This window comes from Sorex fumeus, unplaced genomic scaffold (genome assembly GCF_029834395.1).
Source record: "Sorex fumeus unplaced genomic scaffold, SorFum_2.1 ptg000051l, whole genome shotgun sequence".
Classification (NCBI taxonomy): domain Eukaryota; kingdom Metazoa; phylum Chordata; class Mammalia; order Eulipotyphla; family Soricidae; genus Sorex; species Sorex fumeus.
Window position 1 is genome coordinate 31,603,097 of NW_026606108.1, and position 22,490 is coordinate 31,625,586.

General features: G+C 39.0%; 1 protein-coding gene across 2 annotated transcripts in view; it reads right to left on the bottom strand.

Moving 5' to 3' along the window:
• The window catches only part of FNIP1 (folliculin interacting protein 1), a 120,926-nt gene that overhangs the window by 33,391 nt on the left and 65,045 nt on the right, over positions 1–22,490 (bottom strand). Inside the window, exons 3-9 of one of the 2 annotated variants that reach the window (XM_056124237.1) lie at positions 22,062–22,196; positions 15,620–15,720; positions 15,365–15,439; positions 12,480–12,571; positions 5,094–5,177; positions 3,893–3,964; positions 2,273–2,408 (exon numbers count right to left, since the gene is read on the bottom strand). In XM_056124237.1, coding sequence (XP_055980212.1) covers positions 2,273–2,408; positions 3,893–3,964; positions 5,094–5,177; positions 12,480–12,571; positions 15,365–15,439; positions 15,620–15,720; positions 22,062–22,196 — 695 coding nt within the window. The remainder of the gene's footprint in view (positions 1–2,272; positions 2,409–3,892; positions 3,965–5,093; positions 5,178–12,479; positions 12,572–15,364; positions 15,440–15,619; positions 15,721–22,061; positions 22,197–22,490) is intronic. The other variant, XM_056124238.1, reaches the window with a different exon arrangement.

A 22,490-nucleotide genomic window follows, 5' to 3' on the forward strand; every position in this document is an offset into this window, starting at 1 on the left:
CGGGTCAAACGCCCTACCTGCTGTGTTATCTCTCCAGCCCCTGTCAATTTTTTATTTGAGAAATCTACTGGCTATTCCTCTATACACACATTGTTGAAATAAATTTATAAAGAGATTAGGACTACTTTTCATTCAATTATGTCACTAAAAATGTAAATAATCAGAAGCCATAGAGAGATGACCCAGTGTTCAGGGGTGTGTGGTTTATATATGGAAACCAAATTCAATCTCCCACCAACATGTGGAACCATTAGAACCAGTAGATGTGACCCTAGTGTTTCCAGTACCACTAGGCCAAGTACTGAACTGTCCTATCGCGGCTGGCAGAATACAACCACAAGTGGTCCCCCAGACCTTTGGGCACTCATGAAAGACTCCCCAGTGTCTGCAAAAAGAAAGTATGGAATCAAAATAAATAATCACGGGGGTATGGTGCCGCCAGCAGGTCAATCTGTACCTGTCAGGCGAGTGCATCAACAGCATGATGGTCCCTTCAGACTTCCAGATACCCCAAAATTGCTGCTGTGCCTTTGGCCAGACCCCAAAAACTTGGGGCAAAGTTTACCAAGAAAGTAAACGGCCAAAAGTTAGGTATGTGGGAAACACACCCACAAACCACCTCTGGCTGAGCTATATAATTGGAGGCATGGCCTCTCTGGTTTCTGACTGAACTGCTTAATGGCCATGATCCCAGAGACTCAGAAACAAATCTCGAAACCCAGCAGCTTTTGGCAGAAATGTGTCTGGTCCCTGCAGTATGTTACCGGCGCCGGGCCAACCCAGGTGAGAATAGGTTTCATGCCTTGGCCTATTCCCCTTGGCGACCCAATGGCTGCCGTCCTTCAGAGGCCACAGGACAGTCAGGTTTGGGCCCCCAGTGACGAGACACGCACAGTCTCACGGATTGGGGATGGAGCCAGTCCTGTCCTCCCCACCCAAACGAGACCCCAAGTCATCACCCACAAACAGCCTCTCTGGCTCCTAATCAAGCTGTTTAACGGCCCATGATCCCACAGACTCAGAAACAAATCTCAAAACCCTGTGGCTTTTGGCAGAAATGCGTCCGTATCCCACAGTACGTTACTGTCACCGGGCCACCCCAGGGAGGAAAGGGCATTGTCACTCCGCGTGCTCCCCCTTGGCGGCTCAGTGGCCGTCATCCTCCAGAGGCCATTGGTCAGGCAGGTTTGGGCCCACAGTGATGAAACTTGTTGGGCCTCACGGGATGGGGGTGGAGCCAGGCCTGTCCTCCCCACCCCAACGAGACCCCAAGTCATTGCCCACAAACGGCCTCTCTGGCTCCTGATCAAGTTGCTTAATGGCCTTGATCCCAAAGACTCAGAAACAAATCTCGAAACCCAGCGGCTTTTAGCAGAAATGCGTTGGGGCCCCGCAGTAGGTTACTGTCACTGAGCCACCCCAGGGGGGTAAGGGTATTGTCCCTCCGTCTGCTCCCCCTTGGTGGTTCAGTGGCCATCATCCTCCAGAGGCCATTGGACAGTCAGGCCTGGGCCCACAGTGAAGAAACTTGTTGGACCTCACAGGATGGGCGTGGAGCCGGTCCTCGTCTCCCCGTCCCAACAAGACCCCAAGTCATTGCCCACGGACAGCCTCTCTGGCTCCTGATCAAGCTGCTCAACGGCCATGATCCCAGAGACTCAGGAGAAAATCTCAAAACCCAGTGGCTTTTGGCAGAAATCCCACCAGATTTAAGTGTTAAAATTTCGGAATTTCAAAATCACATGGCCCTACTGCAGCCACGCAACATCATATGTTATTCATAACCAGCAATAGAACACAAATTGTCTACTGTTTCCTTTTCAGCAGATCTGAGTGTTGGGATAAAATCTCAAATAATGGTGAGTCTGGTGTCGAAATACTGAATGTGATCAAAGTAGAGAGAGAATAATGTGCAAATCATCTGTCCCACAGGTAGGGGGAGGGTATAGGATGGGGGTATACTGGGGTTTTTGGTGGTGGAGAATGGGCACTGGTGAAGGTACGGGTGTTTCATTGTATGACCAAGACTTAGACCCGAAAGCTTTGTAACTGCTCTCACAGTGATTCAATAAATAAAATTATAAAAAATGAAAAAAATACATAATCAACCTCAAAATGCCTGAATTATATATATAACCTCTTCCTTGCTAGCTGTTTTTTCTTTTGACTGTAGAAGTAAAATAAAAGATAAGCAAAGGGAGTAATAAAGGGATAAACAAGATACTTAGCCTACAAAATTATGAAATTTTTAAATTGTAAGGTTAGAACTTACCATCTAGGAAATACCCCATTTTCCAAACTTGTTGTTTGGCTCCTTCGCCAACGTCGCTGGTAGCTGCTGGCACAACTTCGGGTAAGTGAAGAGTTTGGGGAAGGAAACGGTGTAATAAACAAGCTGCTGAGAGATGCTGTCAAGTCAGAATAAGAAGAACGATAATGTATGTTAATTAAACTAGTATAAATTGCTTTTTAGCAAATTTAAGAGTAACGAGTCAAACTTTTCATTTGTTTCTTAAGTCTCCAAACTTTCCATTAAAAAAATACATTATTAGTACTTTAGGTAAGGCACTTGCCTTGAAGGCAGGTAACCCAAGTTTGATCCCCGGCACCCCATATGGTCTCTTGAGCCCACCAGGAGGGATCCCTGACCACAGAACCAGGAGTAAGCCCTAAGCATAGCCAACTCTGGCCCAAAACCAAAACAAAACAGAACAAATGTACACCTTTGGGGACCAGGAGACATTACAGAGGTTAGGGTGCATCTCTAGCATTTGCCAAACCTGGGTTTGTTTCCAAGTAATACATGGTCTAAGTATCATCAGTTCAGCCCTGGAGCCCCAATAACTAATTGGCCCAGGTAACCCAAAGCCTGCAGTCGAATAAAAGTCGAATCCTCTGACTTTTTTTTTCACTTAACTAATGATCTGGTTGGCAAAATATTGCTAGTGTTGTTCCTGAACCTGCTGAGCACCCAAAATAAAACACAACAAAACAAAACAACATCACTGATGGAACAAGGTCCCCTGAAGATGAAAGTCATGTATTAACAGCATGTGTTGACAAGACTGAATATAGCTTTTGACTTTATCTATACCCCAACTCAGAAGAAAATGCTACATTAAAATATTCTTTTAGTCATCAGCCTGCTTTCTGGCTTAGCTGAACCCTTAGATTTTACATTAAAGAAAACATGATGTGATACAACTATAATATGGCAGTTGAATTTTAAGGAAAAAAGGTATCAGTCAGGAAGATACATAGTTTAAGGGACCAGAGAACTGGCTTGGGATCTGATCTGATCTCCTGCACTGCTCAGAGTACACTCCAGAGTCTTGAGCCCAGAGTAGCTCCCAAACAATGGGTATGATCCAAACCGGCTATATTTGAAAATATGAATCCATGCTGACAAAGTGGGGTAATTTGTATTAATTAAACCACATTCAAGTGCAATTCTCTAGTGGTACACACTAGCAAAACGTATTAAGGATATCACTAAAAATGACTGAAGTGAGTTAAAGATGAAATTAGAAATTAAAGATTCCTTAAAATAAGTTTTTCTTAGAATGTGACTATTTAAAACTCATGTTAGAAGTACGAAAGTAAGCAATTAATGTTTTTTACTATGTATTTAGGCATTCTTTTGAGTAATATTTTAATTCTTGTACTAAGTCTAATCCAATGTGCATTCATCCAGGCCATGCTTTTCCAGAACAGTAAATAGTAAACATAAGAAATTTTAAGTATTTGCTACTTCTACAAACTTTTGTAAAATTAATACCAATATTAGCAAACTATATACAAAAAATTGAATGGTAAAGCAACGATATAAAAGAAAATTAATGCCTGCTAACATGATGTCATTTAAAAAAACAATACATGAACTTGGCATTACCAGAACGTGCTATGCCACTGTCTCTGTCTTCATTCAGCTCTCTTCCAGGCATGTCCATTGGGTTGCTATGAACTGTGAATTAAGACAGAACTGTTAGTTGTAAAAGATACCACTTCTTGGTTGATATTGCTTCTTTGAAATCGCAAACTAAATCATGCTCATTTTTTCCATTCCTTTAATTTTCAACAGCATGGCACAAACCCAACACCAAGAGCTATTACTCAGTTGAACAAGCTTTGACATCAATCTGAAGATTTGACATATAATAAGAATATAATCTGTGATATAAAATCTAAGGAAATAAGAGGTGATAAAAGTTGTAGGTGTATAGTAAATGATGTAGGAAAACTCACAATACATTACATAAAAAGATATTAAACAATAAAAATGATAGTAGCTGGGGCTCTTATAAGTAGATTATGATTCTATTCTACTTATATGTTAAAATTCTTAATAACAGCTGTAGAAAAATAATTACTATCCCTTTTTTTGTTTTTTAAAAAGGAGGTATTTCTGGCTGGCAAGGTGGTTAATATATTTTCATCCACTTTTATATTTTCCAAATTTTCTACACTATGTACTGTTTTTATCTCATATTTTAAGAAAAATGTATATTAATTAAAACAAGAACCTATAGACAAATTCCTGGATACTGAAGTATGAACACATTCTATAAGCATCAATTTAAAACACAAACAATATTGTATGTCTTTAATGAGCACTATGATGGTGCTTGTTCATCTAAATCTTAGCTCTAAGAGAAATCATCTTTATGGAACAGTGTAGATCAAAAATTTTACGATAATTAGACAGGATATTTTCTATAATTGGTGAACTATCATACAAAGCTACTTAGCCATGGAAACAAGAGAGTGTCACATGAGAATTTTCAATTGGTGTAATAGGAAATAATGTTCAAACTAAAATTTAACTTAGAATTCTAAAGTTAAACTCCAAACTCCATAATGGAATAAAAATGAATAAAAATTTCATGAAAATATCAATATATTGCACTTCTGGAAACCTTACCAGTATTTACTCAATAGAAAGTAATCAAGTTCTTTCTTATACTTTCTTAGTAATTTTTTTTAACCATACCTACCCCAACTGCACTTATTTACTCTCTTGTTTCCACAACTTAACTACAGATTCTAGCCACTGTGGCACACCAACTAGTCTACCCACACAGCACATCGCAAACCTGCAAAGAAAGAGGCGCTCCTGATCAGACGGAGCGGACCCTGTTCAGAGAATGCCCGCCTGGGGCTGCAGAACTGTGAAAGACCTACATGGCAAAAACGTAAAATACACATGAAAGAAGGCTGTTAGAGAAGCCACAATGCATCAGGAATAAAAGGTGAGCTAGGCAGCACAAAAGCAGACCAACAGATATGGAAACTTTTAAGTCAAATAAGAATAATTCAAATTGGTTTCCCTTTTTTAAAACAAAATTATTTCCTTCTGGTCATGATTTATCTCAAACATACAATTTCATGCTGATGTACCAACAAATCTATATATAGTAGTAAAAACTTCCCCTATACAAGGTAAAAATCACTTTAAATATTGAACATTTTTGAATATAATACAATGCTTTTAAAGATCAAGGAAAGTACACTGACATTTACATAATCTGACATTTGCCAATTGTTTCATCTATCAAAATTTTGCTTTTAAGATTATGTTGCATCTGCATACTATGGCAAATATTACCCAAACACTTGGCTGAGAAAACAGAATACAACATAAAACAGAGCAAATATAGAAAAGGATAGTTTGGACAATAAATACAAAAAGAGGTTTTCCAGCCTTGTGATGAGTTACAAACAGAAGAACGCAAAGTTTCTAGACCAAGGTTCAGCCACTAGGGAAACAGGAATAGCAATGCAGCCCATCAGGACCAGACTCCCAAGACTGACCAAGAGGAGAGGTTGCTACATGCTCATTTAAGAGTAGATACCATAGTCAGGAAATTTAAAAAAAAATTAAAAAAGAGGCAATGTTAGAGCTTGGAAGTAAGCAAGCTGGGTTACCTTTTGGCCACATTTTTTCAAGATAATCTAAATAGCTAGTAAGTGGTGTAAACCACGATAGAATAGAGGATTTCTAATTTGAAAAGTAACAAAAGATACAAATTATATTTTCAACTTGTTAACAGAGCTTTTGCTATTTTAAGAATTTCTGTAATTAAGGTGCACGTGCAATAGACTTTCATGTTTCACTGTTAAGCTCCTTTTTTGATTTTCACATTTATTTCAAAATTTTATCTACTATCCTTAAATTTCTTCCTTACCCACCTCTTTCTTATTCTCACCATGAATCTGTATAAGCAGATAAATACAGGCGCACACACACACACAAACACATACACATACATACATACACACACTATACAAAAACCTTCGTTTTCCTACCTCAAACTTAATCAAACTTTCACCCACCCTTGCCTCCTTCTTGTCTCAGTAGTAACAATAGGGAACATTATTCACAAATTCACCTTATGCCAGAAACCCACTCAGTAAATTCTTATGTCCTCCTTTCCTCAATTTATAAAATTTTTATGTAAGTCAGCTACAATCTTTAAAAACCAACTCTACCAATTCAACCACTAACTTCATCCTTTAAAAATAAAGTATTGGTAGCATTACGTTTTTTCAAATTGAGGTATCATGATTTGTAACAGTGTTAATTACTAATATCTTAGGAGTATAATGTAACTGCTTAATCTTTCTTACAATCTTTTTCCCCATCATAATTTAAGTCAAAACTCTTCTTTTTCTTCACTTATGCAATCCTATGAACCCAGTGATTCTTAAAATGTAGTCTGAAGACCACTGCAGGAGATCACTATGACCTTTTCAGGGACTTAGCCTGTGAGAACTTACCCTTGCCAACTTCATATCTGTGTGAGGCTGAATTTTAATATCTATATCCAAAACAATATACACAAGAGACTATATGCACAAACAAAAAAGAGAAACCTGTCATTGTCTACTAAGCCTGACATACAGGTAAACTGCAAATTGTAAAGCAATGATGCTCTTCTCACTAGATGCTTTTACCTTGAAAAACAGTTATTGTAAGACATATTACTTATGGCAACATTAAAGGATATTATTAGTGCTATGTTTTACTGTACATACTGATCTTCTGGTATGGAAGGCATGCTTTTTACTGCTAAACTACCTCCCTAGCCTAGTGTTAATTTTTAATAAATTAGGAGCGATAGCACAGCGGGTAGGGCGTCTGCCTTGCATGCAGCCAACATGGCCGACCCAAGTTCGATTCCTCTGCCTCTCTCGGAGAGCCCGGCAAGCTACCAAGAGTATTCGATATGCCAGACACAGTAACAACAAAGTCTCCAATGGAGACATTACTGGGCCCGCTCGAGCAAATCGATGATCAACAGGAGGGCCACTACATAATATTTACATCTAAGTTTAAATTTTAATTAGTGATATCAAATTTTAATTGTGTATATCAAATATAATTCACATATACAAAATTTCTTTATTATTCTAAATGTACAAAAGAATCCTAAGACCAATGTAAACTCACTATGGCTCTTATCTTGGAAAGAAAATTAATCTCTTGACTCTGATTTCAATTCTCCTCACTGAAAAGGCTCAAGACAAGTTACCAAAAACCTTCCTCTTGCTTACTGCAGAGTTCATCACTGTCCTCCCGTTGTTCATCAATTTGCTTGAGCGGGCCCAGTAACATTGTGAGACATGTTACTGTGTTTGGCAAATCGAATACGTCATGGGTAGCTTGCCAGGCTTTGCCGTGTGGGCGAGATACTCTTGGTAGCTTGCCGGGCTCTCCAAGAGGGGAGGAAGAATCGAACCTGGCTCGGCATTGGCCGCAAGCCAGGCAAATGCCCTACCCGCTATGCTATCGCTCCACCCCGCAGAGTTCATATTACTTTCATCTTACTGTATTTTTAATTATATTACACTTACAAAGATGGGAGCGATAACACAGCAGTAGGGCGTTTGGCTTGCACGACGCCAATGCCAAGCTGGGTTCGATTCCTCCGCCCCTCTTGGAAAGCCCAGCAAGCTACCGAGAGTATCTCGCCTGCACGGCAAAGCCTGGCAAGCTACCCATGATGTATTCGATATGCCAAACACAGTAACAACAAGTCTCACAATGGAGACTTTACTGGACGTTACTGGGCCCACTTGAGCAAATCAATGAACGAGAGGACAGTGCTACAGTGTTACACTTACAAAATTTTTCTCTAAACTCCAATAATACTCTAGTTTGGAGGTTGGGAGGGTCTCCCAAGAGACTTTTAGGAGGTACAGGACCCCTTTCAGAAATTCTCAGTCAACTAGTGTAGTGGTTCAATTCAAGGGTCAGAGAATGCAATGATGCTCAAGTCCTGTGGTGTCACGCATTACTTGGGCCACCCTAGCAGTGCTCAAGGATCTCCAAAGCTGCCCCTTCCAATACTCAGGCAGCCTGTAGTACTGGGGTTCTAAACAGAGTCAGTCACATACAAAGTATACTCAATTCCTTTCCACGAGTTTCATACAGTTGAGCAGTAATGTTGAAGAAAATGGAACCCAAAGAAGAAAGGGGATCAGGATCAGAGAAATAGTACAGTAGGCAGGGCACTTGCCTTGCACGCAGCTGACCCAGGTTCAATCCCAGGCATTCTACATAGTCTCAAGAGCCTGCCAGGAGTGATACCTAAGCACAGAGCTAGGAGTAACTCCTGAGCACAGCTGAGCGCAGTCCAAAATCAAAATAAGAGATTAAAAAAAATCTATAATTGTAGAGGTCTGGGGAATTATTGGTAATCACACCTATTTATATCACATTATATCACAGCTATTCATATAGCACAACTGAAAAAAAATCTTTTTTTTTTCATTTTTTTTATGGAGACTATAAATGTTTATGTTTTAGGGGTAGAATGCACCACACCAGTTAATCTTGTAGCCACTCACTATACACCATGGTATCCTCAACTCTGTGTGCAGAGTACTAAGGGCTTATTTAAGTCAACCCCTTTCTCCTCTCCCTCTCTTTGGGGGATGGTGAGCACTCCCAGTGACAATCAACTTGTCTCGGACGCATAGTTGTTAGGGGCCACCAGGACAAAGTCAGTAGTGCTCAGGGGCCTCCAGGCCTTCAGTGGTACTTGGGGATAGCCATGCAGCATTGTAGATAACTATGCATTCAAGATGTATGCTTCTGGAGCTGGAGCCATAGTACAGCGAGTAGGGCGTTTGCCTTACACAGCCGACCCAGGTTCGATTCCCAGCATCCCATATGGTCCCCTGAGCACCACCAGGAGTAATTCCTAAGTGCAAAGCCAGGAGTTACCTCTGTGCATTGCCAGGTGTGATCCAAAAAGCCAAAAAGGCAAAAAAAAAAAAAAAATGTATGCTTCTGACTCCTGAGCCATCTCTCTGACTCCTTCCCTGTGGGGATAGGAAGGAGGGCCGAGTCATAGCTGGCAGTACTGGGGGTTCACTTCTGGTAGCACCCAGGAAATCAAGATGTGTCAGGGATCAAACCTCAGCCTCCCACCAACTTTTGACCTATCTCTTTGCACCACTTTTTTTATTATTATTATTTTTTGCTGATGATAGGGGATGGAACCCAGAGACTCACATACTAAATGTAATGAGTATCATTATTAAAGCAATTCAGCAATATTTCCAATTCCAATATGCCTACACCTAAAATCATTAATTCCAATTTCTTCTGCTCCTCTTCATATCCATGTAATTATAACCATACAGACAAATATTATCTCTTACTTCAACTCATGTTTCAAATCACTAAATCCACTCCACTCTATTTTAATGAGCGTCTCAACAACTGTCATCACAGCCTTCTAATGGCAAAGTCTCTTCAATCCAACTTGTTGACATAAATCCACAATTAGAATATTCTTTTGTACTTACAAATATGATGTTTCTATAGTCTGAAAAGTTCTCTTAGGTATCTTGAGAATGCTCTAAAAAAGGCCTCCAGCTAAGCTAGTACCCGGTACTAGTTGGTTGAGAAACTAAATAATCAACCAACTACAGTGTTCTGAAATTCAGTCAAGTTGTACACCGTGAGAAATACTCTCAGTCAATTTCATTACTGAATGAAACAGGTATTAGTAAATCAGACCATTTTGGAAAGACACTGGTCACTTCTAATAGTAAACTCTGATTCAAACACTTGTAAATATACTGGCCAAACCTTCTGTGTACTGTACAGTGAGATTTTCTAACCACAATCTGAGAGCTCTCTTGGTCTTTCCCAGTTCTATCCTCATTATCTCTCACACAAACAATTCCCTAATCCTTGCCTGTGTAATCCTGTTTTTTTTAATTAATAAATAAATAACCCAACAGGTAGAGGAAACAAACTAATGTTCAAGGTTCCTCGCTGCTCCATACAGATCCCCTTCATGATCTGTTCCTCTAGGTCCTTTTCGTTTCCTTAACTCCTATTCTGTGCTCTGTCCACACTGACTCGTTCACTGCTTTTCCATATTCTATGATCTCTTTCCATAACTTTTCCTAGAATAGTTCTTTTTTCAGCCATCAGACTTAAAACTCGCTTCCCAAATCTTCCCTGACTCTCCAGGAATGAAAAAAGGAGCCCTTCCTCATTTCTGTCATACCCTCCTCTTACTTCAATTCAAAAGTTAACAACGTGGTATTGTATGATTTATATAATATAAATCTGTTATAGGTTGGAGTGATAGAACAGCAGGTAGGAAGGACGACCCGGGTTCGATTCCTCCATCCCTCTTGGAGAGCCCGGCAAGCTACCGAGAGTATCATACCCACACGGCAGAGCTTGGCAAGCTCCCCGTGGCATATTCGATATGCCAAAAACAGTAACAACAAGTCTCACAAAGGAGACGTTACTGGTGCCCGCTTGCGCAAATTGAACAATGAGAGGACAATGCTACAGTGCTAAATCTGTTATAGCAAGAACTGTGTGTACCATCAAGATATAACAGAATGACTGACATATAATAGGTGCTTCACAAGTTGGTTAACTGAAAACATAAAGGAAATAAAAGACATCTAAAGTATAAGTCACAGCTAATCATTCAAGTTTTTTTCTTTTTCCCCCTTTTTGAGTCACACCCAGCGATGCTCAGGAGTTACTCCTGGCTTTGCACTCAGGAATTACTCCTGGTGGTGCTCGGGGAACCATATGAGAAGCTGGGAATCCAACCCGGATGGGCCGCGTGTAAGGCAAACGCCCTACCCACTGCACTATCACTCCAGCCCCTCATTAAAGACTTTTTAAAATGAATCAACCTCTTATCCTATATTTAAACAACAAAAACATAACCAGCTTCTAAGGTTATAATTTACTTTATAAATGAGGCTTTTCATGAGACCCTTGAACTCAAAAAACTGTCATTTTTTAAATTTACTTCCTTATCAGTCTTTGACTTTATTAAAATCAATAAATCATCAAGTTAATTAAGAAAAAGCAAAAACTTTAATTTTTCTACAAAATACACTTTCTGAGTTGGAGGGATAGTACAGGCATTAAGGCACTTGCCTTGCATAAGGCTGACCCAGTTCAATCTCCTATACTACATGGTTCAATGAGCAGGGCCAAAAGCAACCCCTAAATACCACCAGGAGTGGCCCATTTCCCCGTTGCCCCCCAAAATACAAAACAAAATACATACTACTAAAATATAATGCCTAACAACACTGTAAGTAGCCCACAAAAGAAACTTAATAGTCACTCATTTTACTCCACATGATTTTTTTAAAAAGGATATTACGCCTCTCAAGACCAGAAAACATCTACAATAGAAGTAACTTACATATACTTATTAAAATTACAAATAAAAATTCACACTTAACAGAAATGACTTATTCATCCTATTCTAATTACTATTTACTCTCTTGAGATAACAAATTATTTTTGAGCACTGGATATATGGTCCACAACTATTTAGTTGAGCATTGTAGGATATAAAAAATGACCAGAAATTTGAGGGTATGTCACTTCAAAATGTTGCCTTTTAGGAGCAGCAATGACAATAGTACTACATAGGCTCCTATTCTATAAATATTATTAAACATTAAACTCTTTAAAGCTCCAAATCAGCTCATTTGAATTGGAAGTTACAAAAATGAGCCTGCCCACCACCACCCCAGCACCCTAACCCCCAAATAAGCATTTTTTAAAACTATTATTATGACAGGAAAGAAAGGAGAAAGTGTAATACCAACTGAAATGTTCTAGAGACAAAGTCAATCTTTTTATACCAATGATGGTATCTATGATGTACTAAAATTTTGTAAAAAATGGATATATCTTTAGCAGTTTTTTCTCAAACATAAAATAAGTGTTATGTCCATAGCCATACAAGCCTAAGCGTGCCTGATCTCAGAGCTAAGTAGGTAAGGTTAGTACTTGGATAGAAGACAAAATAAGTGTTATTCATATTTTAAACATGTTTTTCAAAAACAAATACTATACAAATTTAAACTACATTTGAACTTTTATTATGAAAGTTCTTTGGTCTTAGATCTACATTATTTTAAAAAAATGAAAATCCATTTTAAACCTATAAAACCAAAAGAACCTTTACCTATATTTCCAAGTAGTCCATTAATAACTGTGTTATTATCAGCCTTTAATGTATTGTTATCCTGATTGATAAATTCAAGACTGTCCTGAAGCCTAAGAGGGAAAAGAAAAATATTCTGAGTTCATTTTACATTCTAAATAGTAACTGTTCACATATTCCACTGAAATTCCAGATTTTTATAGTTTTTCTAATTCAGACTAAGTTAACCATTTAAACTATGAGTTTGTAAACTGAAAGTTAAATCTAGCCTGCGGCCTGTTTCTGTAAATAGAACTTTATCAGAAAAGACATATCCACTCACTTATGAATTGTATATATCTGCTTTCATGCTATAAGCAAGAGCTGAAAAAAACGCACCATAATTCCTTATCCCTGAAACTGAGAATACTATCATATTTTTACAGAAAAAGTTTACTAAACCTGATTTAAAATACAAAGTTCCCAGGCCAGAGGGATAATAAGGAGATCCACCCAAGTTCAATCTCTGGCACCACAATCAAAAAAGTTAATTAAAAAAATTTTCTTTAAGAATATAATTTTAACTTACTTATATTTTCATGATTCAGAACAATAAGAATAACATTATGTTGTTAGTATAAACTTTGAGATTTTATGACCAGAATTTTAAAAAGAATAAGAAATTCAGAGGATTATAGTCAAATGAGTAAATACAGTGTAGAATTTCTAATTTCTATATTAATATTAAATCCTCATTTATCTTGGGGTTTTTTTTGTTTTGTTTTGGGTCACACCTGGCGCTGCTCAGGAATTACTCCTGGCTATGTGCTCAGAAATCTCTCTTGGTGCTCTTGGTGTGTTCAGAAGGGACCATATGGGATGCCAGGATTGAACACAGGTTGGCTGCATGAAAGGCAAGTGCCCTACCACTGTACTACCTCTCCAACCCCATAAGCCCTCTTGCTTATATATAAATACTTTCAGCATCCATTTTTTTCCACTTCGGTTGTCGTTCTCTTCTTGTTTTCGCTCACCTCAGGATGGTGTCTGGGGTACCATATCAAATAAGGAGCCAGGGACTGAGCCAAGGCTCCCACAGGAAAAGCAGGCGCTCCAGACATTTACTTTTTTTTAAAAAGTATTCATGCTATCTTTGGGGAATTCTTTTACTCTCTTTCCTTTAACAGAGTTACAGTTTTTAGAAACTCAGCTAATGAAAAGCCTCCGAAGACTTTTTAGAGGATTTTATAACTGAAAGGGGCACTTAAGAATTTCTCTAGTTTCAAGTAGGAAGATTGCTACCTCCTGTTACTGTTGGAGATTGGTTGTTTGGCCACTATCAGTGGAGCTCAGGGCTTACTCTTGACTCTTGACTCTATGTTCAGGGATTACTCCTGGCGGAGTTTGTATACATGGTGCCAGGATCAAACCAGGATTGGCCAAGTGAACAGCAAGCACCTTAATTCTTGTACTATCTCTCAGGCCCCTCCTGCAACTTTGGCTAACCAAAAATTTAATATGTTCACCTACAAAATCCATTTTTGTGATTTACTAACACAGCGTTTAAGGCATGAAATTCATCCACCATACTGGTATCAGACTTGCCATTATTTCAATTCAATATATAGTGCAATAATCACGGCACTAACCAATTGAAAATGTCCTACCAGTCATGAAAAAGAAAAAAAAAAGCTAGAAGCGTCCCACTTCCCGATTTCAAGTTATATCACCAAGTTTTCATAATTTTAACAGTATTGAACTACCATAAAAACATAAATAAATCTGTAGGGGGAATATAAAAGCTCCAAAGTAAGTTGCCACATATACAGTTAACTAATATTTGATAAGAAAGTCAAGAATAATCAATGGGTAAATAATAGTCTCTTCAATAAATGGTGCTTAAAAATCTACAAAAAATGCAGAATAAATCTGGACCTCAATCTTACAAAGACTCAAAAAAAAAACTGAACTTAAAATGCATTCAAGAATTATAAACATAAGACTGAAATCACAAAAAATCCTAGAAGAAATAATAGGGAGAAAAGTCTCTTGACTTCAGTCTTGGAGCTAATTTCCTAGATAATACAATGGTACAAAGAACAAAAATAAACAAAAGGGACTGTATCATTCATTTTTATTTGTTTTTGGATCACACCCAGCAATGTTCAGAGCTTATTTCTGGTTCTGTGATCAGGGATCATTCCTATTAAGTGCTCAGATGACAAGTATGTAGTGCTGAGGATCAACCAGGGTGACCTGGATGCAAGGCAAGTGCCTTAACCTATATATTATCTTTCCAGCCCAAATTATATCAATCTTAAAAGCTGATTCACTGCAAAAGAAACCATCAGCAAAATGAGCCTACCAGATGGGAGCAAATATTTGCAAATCATTTCTGTCTGAAAAGGGGTTTAGGCTCATACAAATTAGTAAAAAAGAAAACAACCACCCAACTGGGAAAAAGAAAAATGAAAGGTTCTCTGAATATCCAGAACTGAATAGACATTTCTCTGAAGAAAACATAAATGACCAAAGGCCAAATGAAAAGGTACTCAACAACATTTGGGAAATTAAAATCGATATTTGGGGTTTTTTTTCATAACTTCTAGAAAGAGATCAAAGGACCAGAAAATGAGTACACCTGACTCTGTTTTGATCCCCTGGCTGATTCAGCCTCCTGAGAATCACAGGGTGCAGCCCAGTCAGCTCCCAGGACCACAATGATGGAAAAGCCCTGTACAACTGACTTAGCACTAAATTGTATACCTCAAAAGAAAAAAAAACCGGAGGGTAGAAATTGGTGGTCACAAACTTTCAAATATAAGAAGTGAAAGAAATCTGAATTTATATTTCAATCCTGAAATCAATATTTTTTCCTACTTCATCATCTACGGTAATTAACTTTCTCTGTATCCATAGCCACTTACGTATTGAGACTTCCGCAGATACTGCTGCCTGTTCGTGCAGTAAAAACTTTGCTGAGCATAAGTTGTGGAGGAGAACTATGGAGAGACAGAGAAATCGTGAAATTAAAACACAATTACCTTTTTATTATATATAAAATGTTTGTCACAGATAGTTATATAATCATAAATCAAGCATTTGCCATAAAGTATGAAATTCTCTTTAAAAAATTTTTAAGTTTTCAAAAAAGAATTAAGAAAACTCAGAAAATCACTCACCGGATCTGATGAATTTTTAAGGTGGAACCTTTATAGCTCATTGCTACAGAGCCAAACATCATCTCTCCAAGCATACTGGCATCAGAGGAGCACCGTGAACCCTAAAAAGACGGTAACATTAGCAAAATTATATAATTTAAAGTATAATTTAAACAAAATGACCATTTCATTTTGTTTTGCTTTACATACTCAAGAGAGAATACAGCTTCTCCAGAGTTGAAAAAGCTAAAAAAGATTCTGAGACAAATACATGTTCAAGAGAGAACAAGCCTGGAAAAAGTCCCTTATGATTATTTTGAAAACTGATTCACATTAAAGTTACTTTGCTGTAGTTATCCTATATATTGCATTTCTTAAAGTGCTTTCATTAGGTATACAATCCTGGGCCTACTTTTTTTCACTGCACTGTTTTATAAGATCTGATGACTACTGAAGTTTGAGTGCCATTCCACAACCCAAAGAGCCTTGTCCTCATTCCTCCCCACTCCTCACTCCTCATTCCCTTTGGTCATCACTGTGATTTTCACTTGGTCTAAGAAACTTCTCCAATTTTTATTTTCATTATGGTATGGTTTAATGAAATTTATGAGAAACCCTTATTACCATGTTAGTAGTCATTTAGGTCATCTTTATTGTGAACTATCATATTATTCTACTGTATGATTTGTGAATTGGGTTACCCTCTGAACAGTGTCTTAGGTATTTTCCTCACACGGACAAGAAGTCTGTAAGTAAGGCATATATATGCTTCTAGATAGCTTCAGAGACATCTTTTATTTCTCTTTAGGCAAGTTAATACATACTTGCTCCATTGTAGTCCTAATATATCATCTTCATTGACTTCAATTTATATTTTATTGACCAATCTTCTGTTGAATGCATTTGATGGATAGTTCTCAAAATTGCTATTCTAATCATCATATTCTAATCATCAGTTTCAGCCTCTGAATGTAGAAACTCACTTTAAATATCTATCTTCAAGGAAGACTCTGAAGTGCATATCCTCCCTTTGGCATATAGCATCCCTTAAAGAAATTAGACTTCAAAAAAAAGAAAGCAGAAGTAGACAATGAATATTTGGTAGATAACATATAAGGGCAGTTACAGAATAATGAACATAACTTAAAATTTTTAATGTGTTTGGGTTTTGTACGGTGTGTGTGTGTGGGGGGGGGGGGGGGGTTTCTCTCAAGTGATGCTCAAAGGGTCCAGGGGCCACTTCTGGTGATTCTTGGCCAACTGTGTACTGATCAATGTGGGCTACTGTGTACTGATCAATATGGGCTACTACTTGGACATTGCATTGCTGCCTTAATTTTGCTTTAATAAAGACTTAAAGCTAATGGTTGTGGGGGCTGGGGTGGGCTGTTTAACTACAGAGGTAGTGCTGAACTTAGTGCAGGCCTGATTCTGATTGTTCAGTGCTCAAAACCAAAAATATGGTGTCATGTGGGCCAACAGTGCTAAGCGCTAGAACTACACAGTTTGGGTGAGAGAAGCTTGTATATCCGAATTATGCAGTGTAATCCTATGAGCTTCCTACCCAGACACAAAATTCACGATCACAATCACAACCATCCTGTTGTTCGTCGATTGCCTTGAGCAGGCCCCAGTAATGTCTCCTTCATCCTAGCCCTGAGATTTTCTAAAAAGTGCCATATTAAAAGCTCTTCCAGGTTTAGGAGAATGAGACCCATCATTGTTACTGGTATTTGGCATATTTGGTACACCACGGGGAGTTTGCCAGACTCTGCCATGTGGGCAGGTTACATTCGGTAGCCTGCCATTTTGTCCAAAGTAAGAATGAGATAATAAGATGTTGCAAATGCGGCCACGCACTTCCAGGAGTTGGGTTTTATAGTCTCTGGGTCTTGGCCATTGATGGGATTACACGGTGCCATGGGGCCAGTTGGTGGGTGTGACCACTGCCTACTGGAATTTGGAGAATCTGGGTGGAGGATGCTCAGCCCCGATCCAAGCAGGCTTGGAGATCTCAGCCCCAGGACCCGCATGCCTTTGTTCCTCTGCCGGTACCTTCATGCGTGTGGAGGGTGGTCTCTGCATGGTGGTGGCTGGTTCTGGAGGTCTTCGGCTGCCGGAGCCCTGGTCGGGGCAGGGAGGTAAACTCAACCCGCTCCCCTCCAAGGGGCCCTGGCAAGGACAGCCAGGCACGGGGGCAGGAGACATTATTCATTTCATTTATTTACTTTTATTTCCAGATTCGATTCCTCCGTCCCTCTCGGATAGGCCGGCAAGCTACTAAGAATGTCCTGCCCGCACAGCAAAGCCTGGAAAGCCCCCAGTGGCATATTCGATATGCCAAAAACAGTAACAAGAAATCTCACAATGGAGACATTACTGGTACCCACTCCAGCAAATAAATGAACAATGAAAGAATAGTGCTACAGTATGGACGATTCTCAAAAAATTAGAAATTGAGCTCCCATTTGACCCAGCAATACCACTCCTGGGAATATATCTCAGAGAGGCAAAAAATGTATAGTCCAAGTGACATCTGCAATTGTTGGTTCATTGCAGCACTCTTTACAATAGCCAGAATCTGGAAAAAACCTGAGTGCCTTAGAACAGATGACTGGTTAAAGAAACTTTGATACATTTACACAATGGAGTACTATGTAGCTGTTAGAAAAGAGGAAGTCATGAAATTTACATACAAGTGGTACTACTTGGAAAGTATCATGTTATGCAAAATGACTCAGAAACTCAGTACAGCCATGGCTCCAGAGGTAAAAGGACTTAGTCCAGAGCCCGGCAGCTTGCAGCGGAAAAGTGTATGGACCATGCATTAAACTACAGCACCATGCCTCCCCGGGAGAAAGAGGGTGTTGTTCCCTTCCGCCTCCCCCACCTGCTACCCCGGCAGCAAGGTAGCCACTGCCTCAGAGCTTATAGGAAAGCTAGGTATGAGCCAGTACTGACGGGGCAATTGTAGTCTCATGGGAAAGGGGGCGGTACCAGCTTGTCCTTCATGCCCTACCAAGGTCATGATTTGCCCCCCACAAGCAGCTCTCCGGCATAGCCATGGCTCCAGAGGCAAAAGGACTTAGTCCTGAGCCTGGCAGCTTGTGGCAGAAAAGTGAATGGACCATGAGTTCAACTACGGCGCCATGCCTCCGGGGGCAGGAAAGGGTGTTGCTCCCTTCTGCCTTTCCCTCCCCTCCCCCCAGGCAGCAAGGTGGCCGCCACCTCAGAGCGGTATAAGCCAGCGGTGATGGTGCAACTTCAGTCTCATGGGAAGGGGGGCAGTACCGGCTTGTCCTTCACGCCCTACCGAGGTCACAAGTTCCCCCACATGAGCAGCTCTTCAGTACAGCCATAACACCAGACATAGAGAAACCAATCTCGTAATTATCTGGCTCTTTGCAGAAACCCAAAATCATTATATGATTCTCATACCCAGCTATAGAAAACAAAGTATTTCACAATGCCTTTTCAGCAATTCTGATTGTTGGGGGGGAAATTATAAACAATAATGGTGCATCTTTTGTCGAAATAATGAATGTAATCAATGTAGAGAAGAGTTAAGTGGAAATTATCTGCCTCACAGGCATTGGGAGGGGTGAGAGAGGGGGTATATTGGGGTTCTTGGTGGTGGAAAATGAGTACCAGTGAAGGGAGAGGTGTTTGATCATGATATGACCGAGACTTAAACCTGAAAGTTTAGTAACTTTTCCCACAGTGATTCAATAAATAAATATAAGAAGAAAAATAAATAAATAAAACTATGGGGAAAAAAAAAGGCAAGGTGGAGTTCATGCCCAAATCAATAAGCTAATCAGTGGCTGAATAAACAGCAGTACTGCTACATAAAAAAAAAAAAGTTAGGTATGTGGGAACTGCACCCACAAACCACCTCCTGCTCAGCTATCCAAGCTCATTTATCAGTCTTATTTCACAAACCCATAAATAAATCTCAAAAGAGATCAAAAGCCACAATTAATCTGGGACCCGCACATGGCTGAGTAGACAGGGGAAAATCAGAGGGGGTGGGTCAGCCTGGAACCTGCCCAAGTAAAACTCCTAGCAGTTGCTTGCTTCCAAAATCACTGCCATACCCTCAGCTTGACTCCACCGTCTCAGGATAGACCTTAACAAGATATAATCTGCTGAAAATTCAGGTATGAGGGTTTTGTGACTGAAATCTTCAGGTGTTCTCAGAGGTGGGATGGGCTACCTCCCCTCTCTTTGCAATATTCCTGGAAGCACTGGCAATCACCCCCATGAGTCAACTCAAGTGCCACCAGATAAGCTCTAGTACCAGCCTTGCTTCAGAGACACATAAATAAATCTTGAAAGGAAAGAAATCAAAAGCCACAGTTAATCTTGGACCCATGCATGGCTATACAGACAGGGGTAAATCAGAGGGAGGCAGGTTTGTTTGGTGCCCAGTCAAGCAGAGGCCCTGGCAGCCACTTGCTTCTACAATCCAAAATCTCTGCTATATCCCCCAGGCCTGACTCCACCACCTAGGGATGGACTTCACCAAGATATAATCTGCTGAAAATTCGGGTATGCAGCTTTTGTGACTGAAACCTCCAGGCTTTCTCAGAGTTAGGATGGGCTACCTCCCCTCTACTTCACTGCCCTTTTGGAAGTCTCAGCAGTCACATCCACACCCCAAAGCTGCCACCCAGTTGAAAAGCTACTCCAGCCTTACCATCCCGATAAAAGTACTGAATGCCATGAACAAACACCATGACCTCTTAGTATCTGTATTGCAAACCATAATGCACAAAAGGAAAAGGAGGGAGAGAGCAAGAAGGAAAGTAGCTCACATAGAGGGAGGTTGTGGGTGGGAGTGGGGTGTTGGGGGATGGTGGGAGGGAAACAGGGGACATTAGCGTTGGGAAATGTAGACTGGTGAAGGGATGGGTGTGTGTCATTGCATGACTGAAACCCAATTATGAACAGCTTTGTAATAGTCTATCTCGCGGATATTCAATTAAAGACATTTTTTAAAAAGATCATGCCCGCGTCAATCAGTTTAATCAGTGGTTGAATAAACAACAGTACTCCTACATTTAAAAATAAATTTTTAAAAAAATCACTTGTTTTCCTTTGGTTTGAGGGCCACACCCAGTGGTGCTCAAGGGTTACTCTTGGATCTGTGCTCAGGAGTTACTCCTGGTGGGTATACAGAACCATATAGAGTGCTGGGGATTTAATCCAGGTGATCAATGGACAAGAAGGCAAAGGCCCATCCCAATGTACTATCACTCCAATCCCTCTTTCAAACATTTTAAAAACCATTTTTTATAAAAAGATCAATGTGTTGCAAGTGTTTTTCACTGAAAGTTAGTTATCTGAAATAATCTCTGAAAATCAAATACATGTTTTATCTACTGAATTACATTTCATCTAGTGAACTGTATGCTACAGTAATTAAATACTTACCTGCTATAGGGGAAAAAAGAGCCAGATTTCCAGAACCATATTAAAAATACCATCAGAATATCTGAAATATAACCTGGAAATCTATACTGTTTAAGAAAATCTCTAGAGATTTTGATGCAAAATGAGACAATTACTCATTTCAGTGTTCCTGCAATTTGGATCTATATATTATAAAGATTTTTCACTGCAATATTAGGAAGTTATGCTTGTACAACTGATGAAGTTAGAAACTTTCCAAATTATCCAAATTGGAATTAAGTAGGAAGATATTCTACTCTCTGAGGAACTTGTCATAGTATCATTTATTACTTAGGTAGAGAAAGAGGAAGATGGTAGAAATATATAACACTTCCTAATACCTGGCTCTTAATAACTTCATCGATCTTTAGCATAAACTGTCACATTGTTATGGCATAAGGGTCAATTTCTGTCAAAACAATTACCTAATTACAAATAATCAAAAAGCTTGGGTTTCTATTTTGATTCTGCTAAATATAAAATATTTATGAGTCATTCATGCTAGCTTGGATGAGATAAATTCACATCAGATGACATCTGCCAATTATAAAACCAACCACTGATCTCACGTAAAAAAAAAAGTTTATATAGAAGTTCTGATGTAGTTACTAATTCTGTATTCTAAAAGAAAAGCTACATTACTTTTGAAAAATAAAAAATGTCCATTTAACTGTATGTATTTCCAACTAAGCTCTGATTTCATGTTATACCTGAAATGCATTATTTTATATTTACCTTTATATATTAATAACTTAAAGCATATAAAATAAATTATTCTGGAAGCAAAAAAAAACCCCTCTGAATTGCACACAGAAGAAAATAAGATTCATCATGTCCATAAATTACTTGTTTAATTACTTGTCTCTCCAGCACAATATAAATACATCAGAGAGTAAGGACTAGTTCCTGTGATATGTCCATTTTCTAAGAAGGTGCATGACACAAGATAGGTGATCAAAAATGCTTGTGAGTAAAGAAATAAACAAATAAATGATGTCAGTGATCTTACCTGGTACTTAGGACATTGGTCTTTTACATCAGAAGCTGAAGTCACAGAACTATCCAGAGAGGAAGAACTGTCACCTCCAGGTTTCAGCTGGCAGCATTTTCCAAAGACTTTAACTTGAGCATCACTACAAAGTTTCTGAAACAGAGATATTATTTCCATTCATCTATATTTCTAATTGTTATAGGAGCCACACGTAGCAGTGTTCAGGTAGACCATAGAAAAGATAAAACACAGGATTGAATATGCACATAGTCCCAGCTTCCCAATCCTATGTTTACAATTTTTTTTACTATATGCAATAGTATAAAAACCTTTGGAAGAACCAAAATTAGAATAATTTAAATTAATAAAATCTAAACATGACTATTCACATTTTATTGTATTTTCTCTAGTGTTGTTTTCTCTTTGGAGTGGCAGGATTTGAGAGGC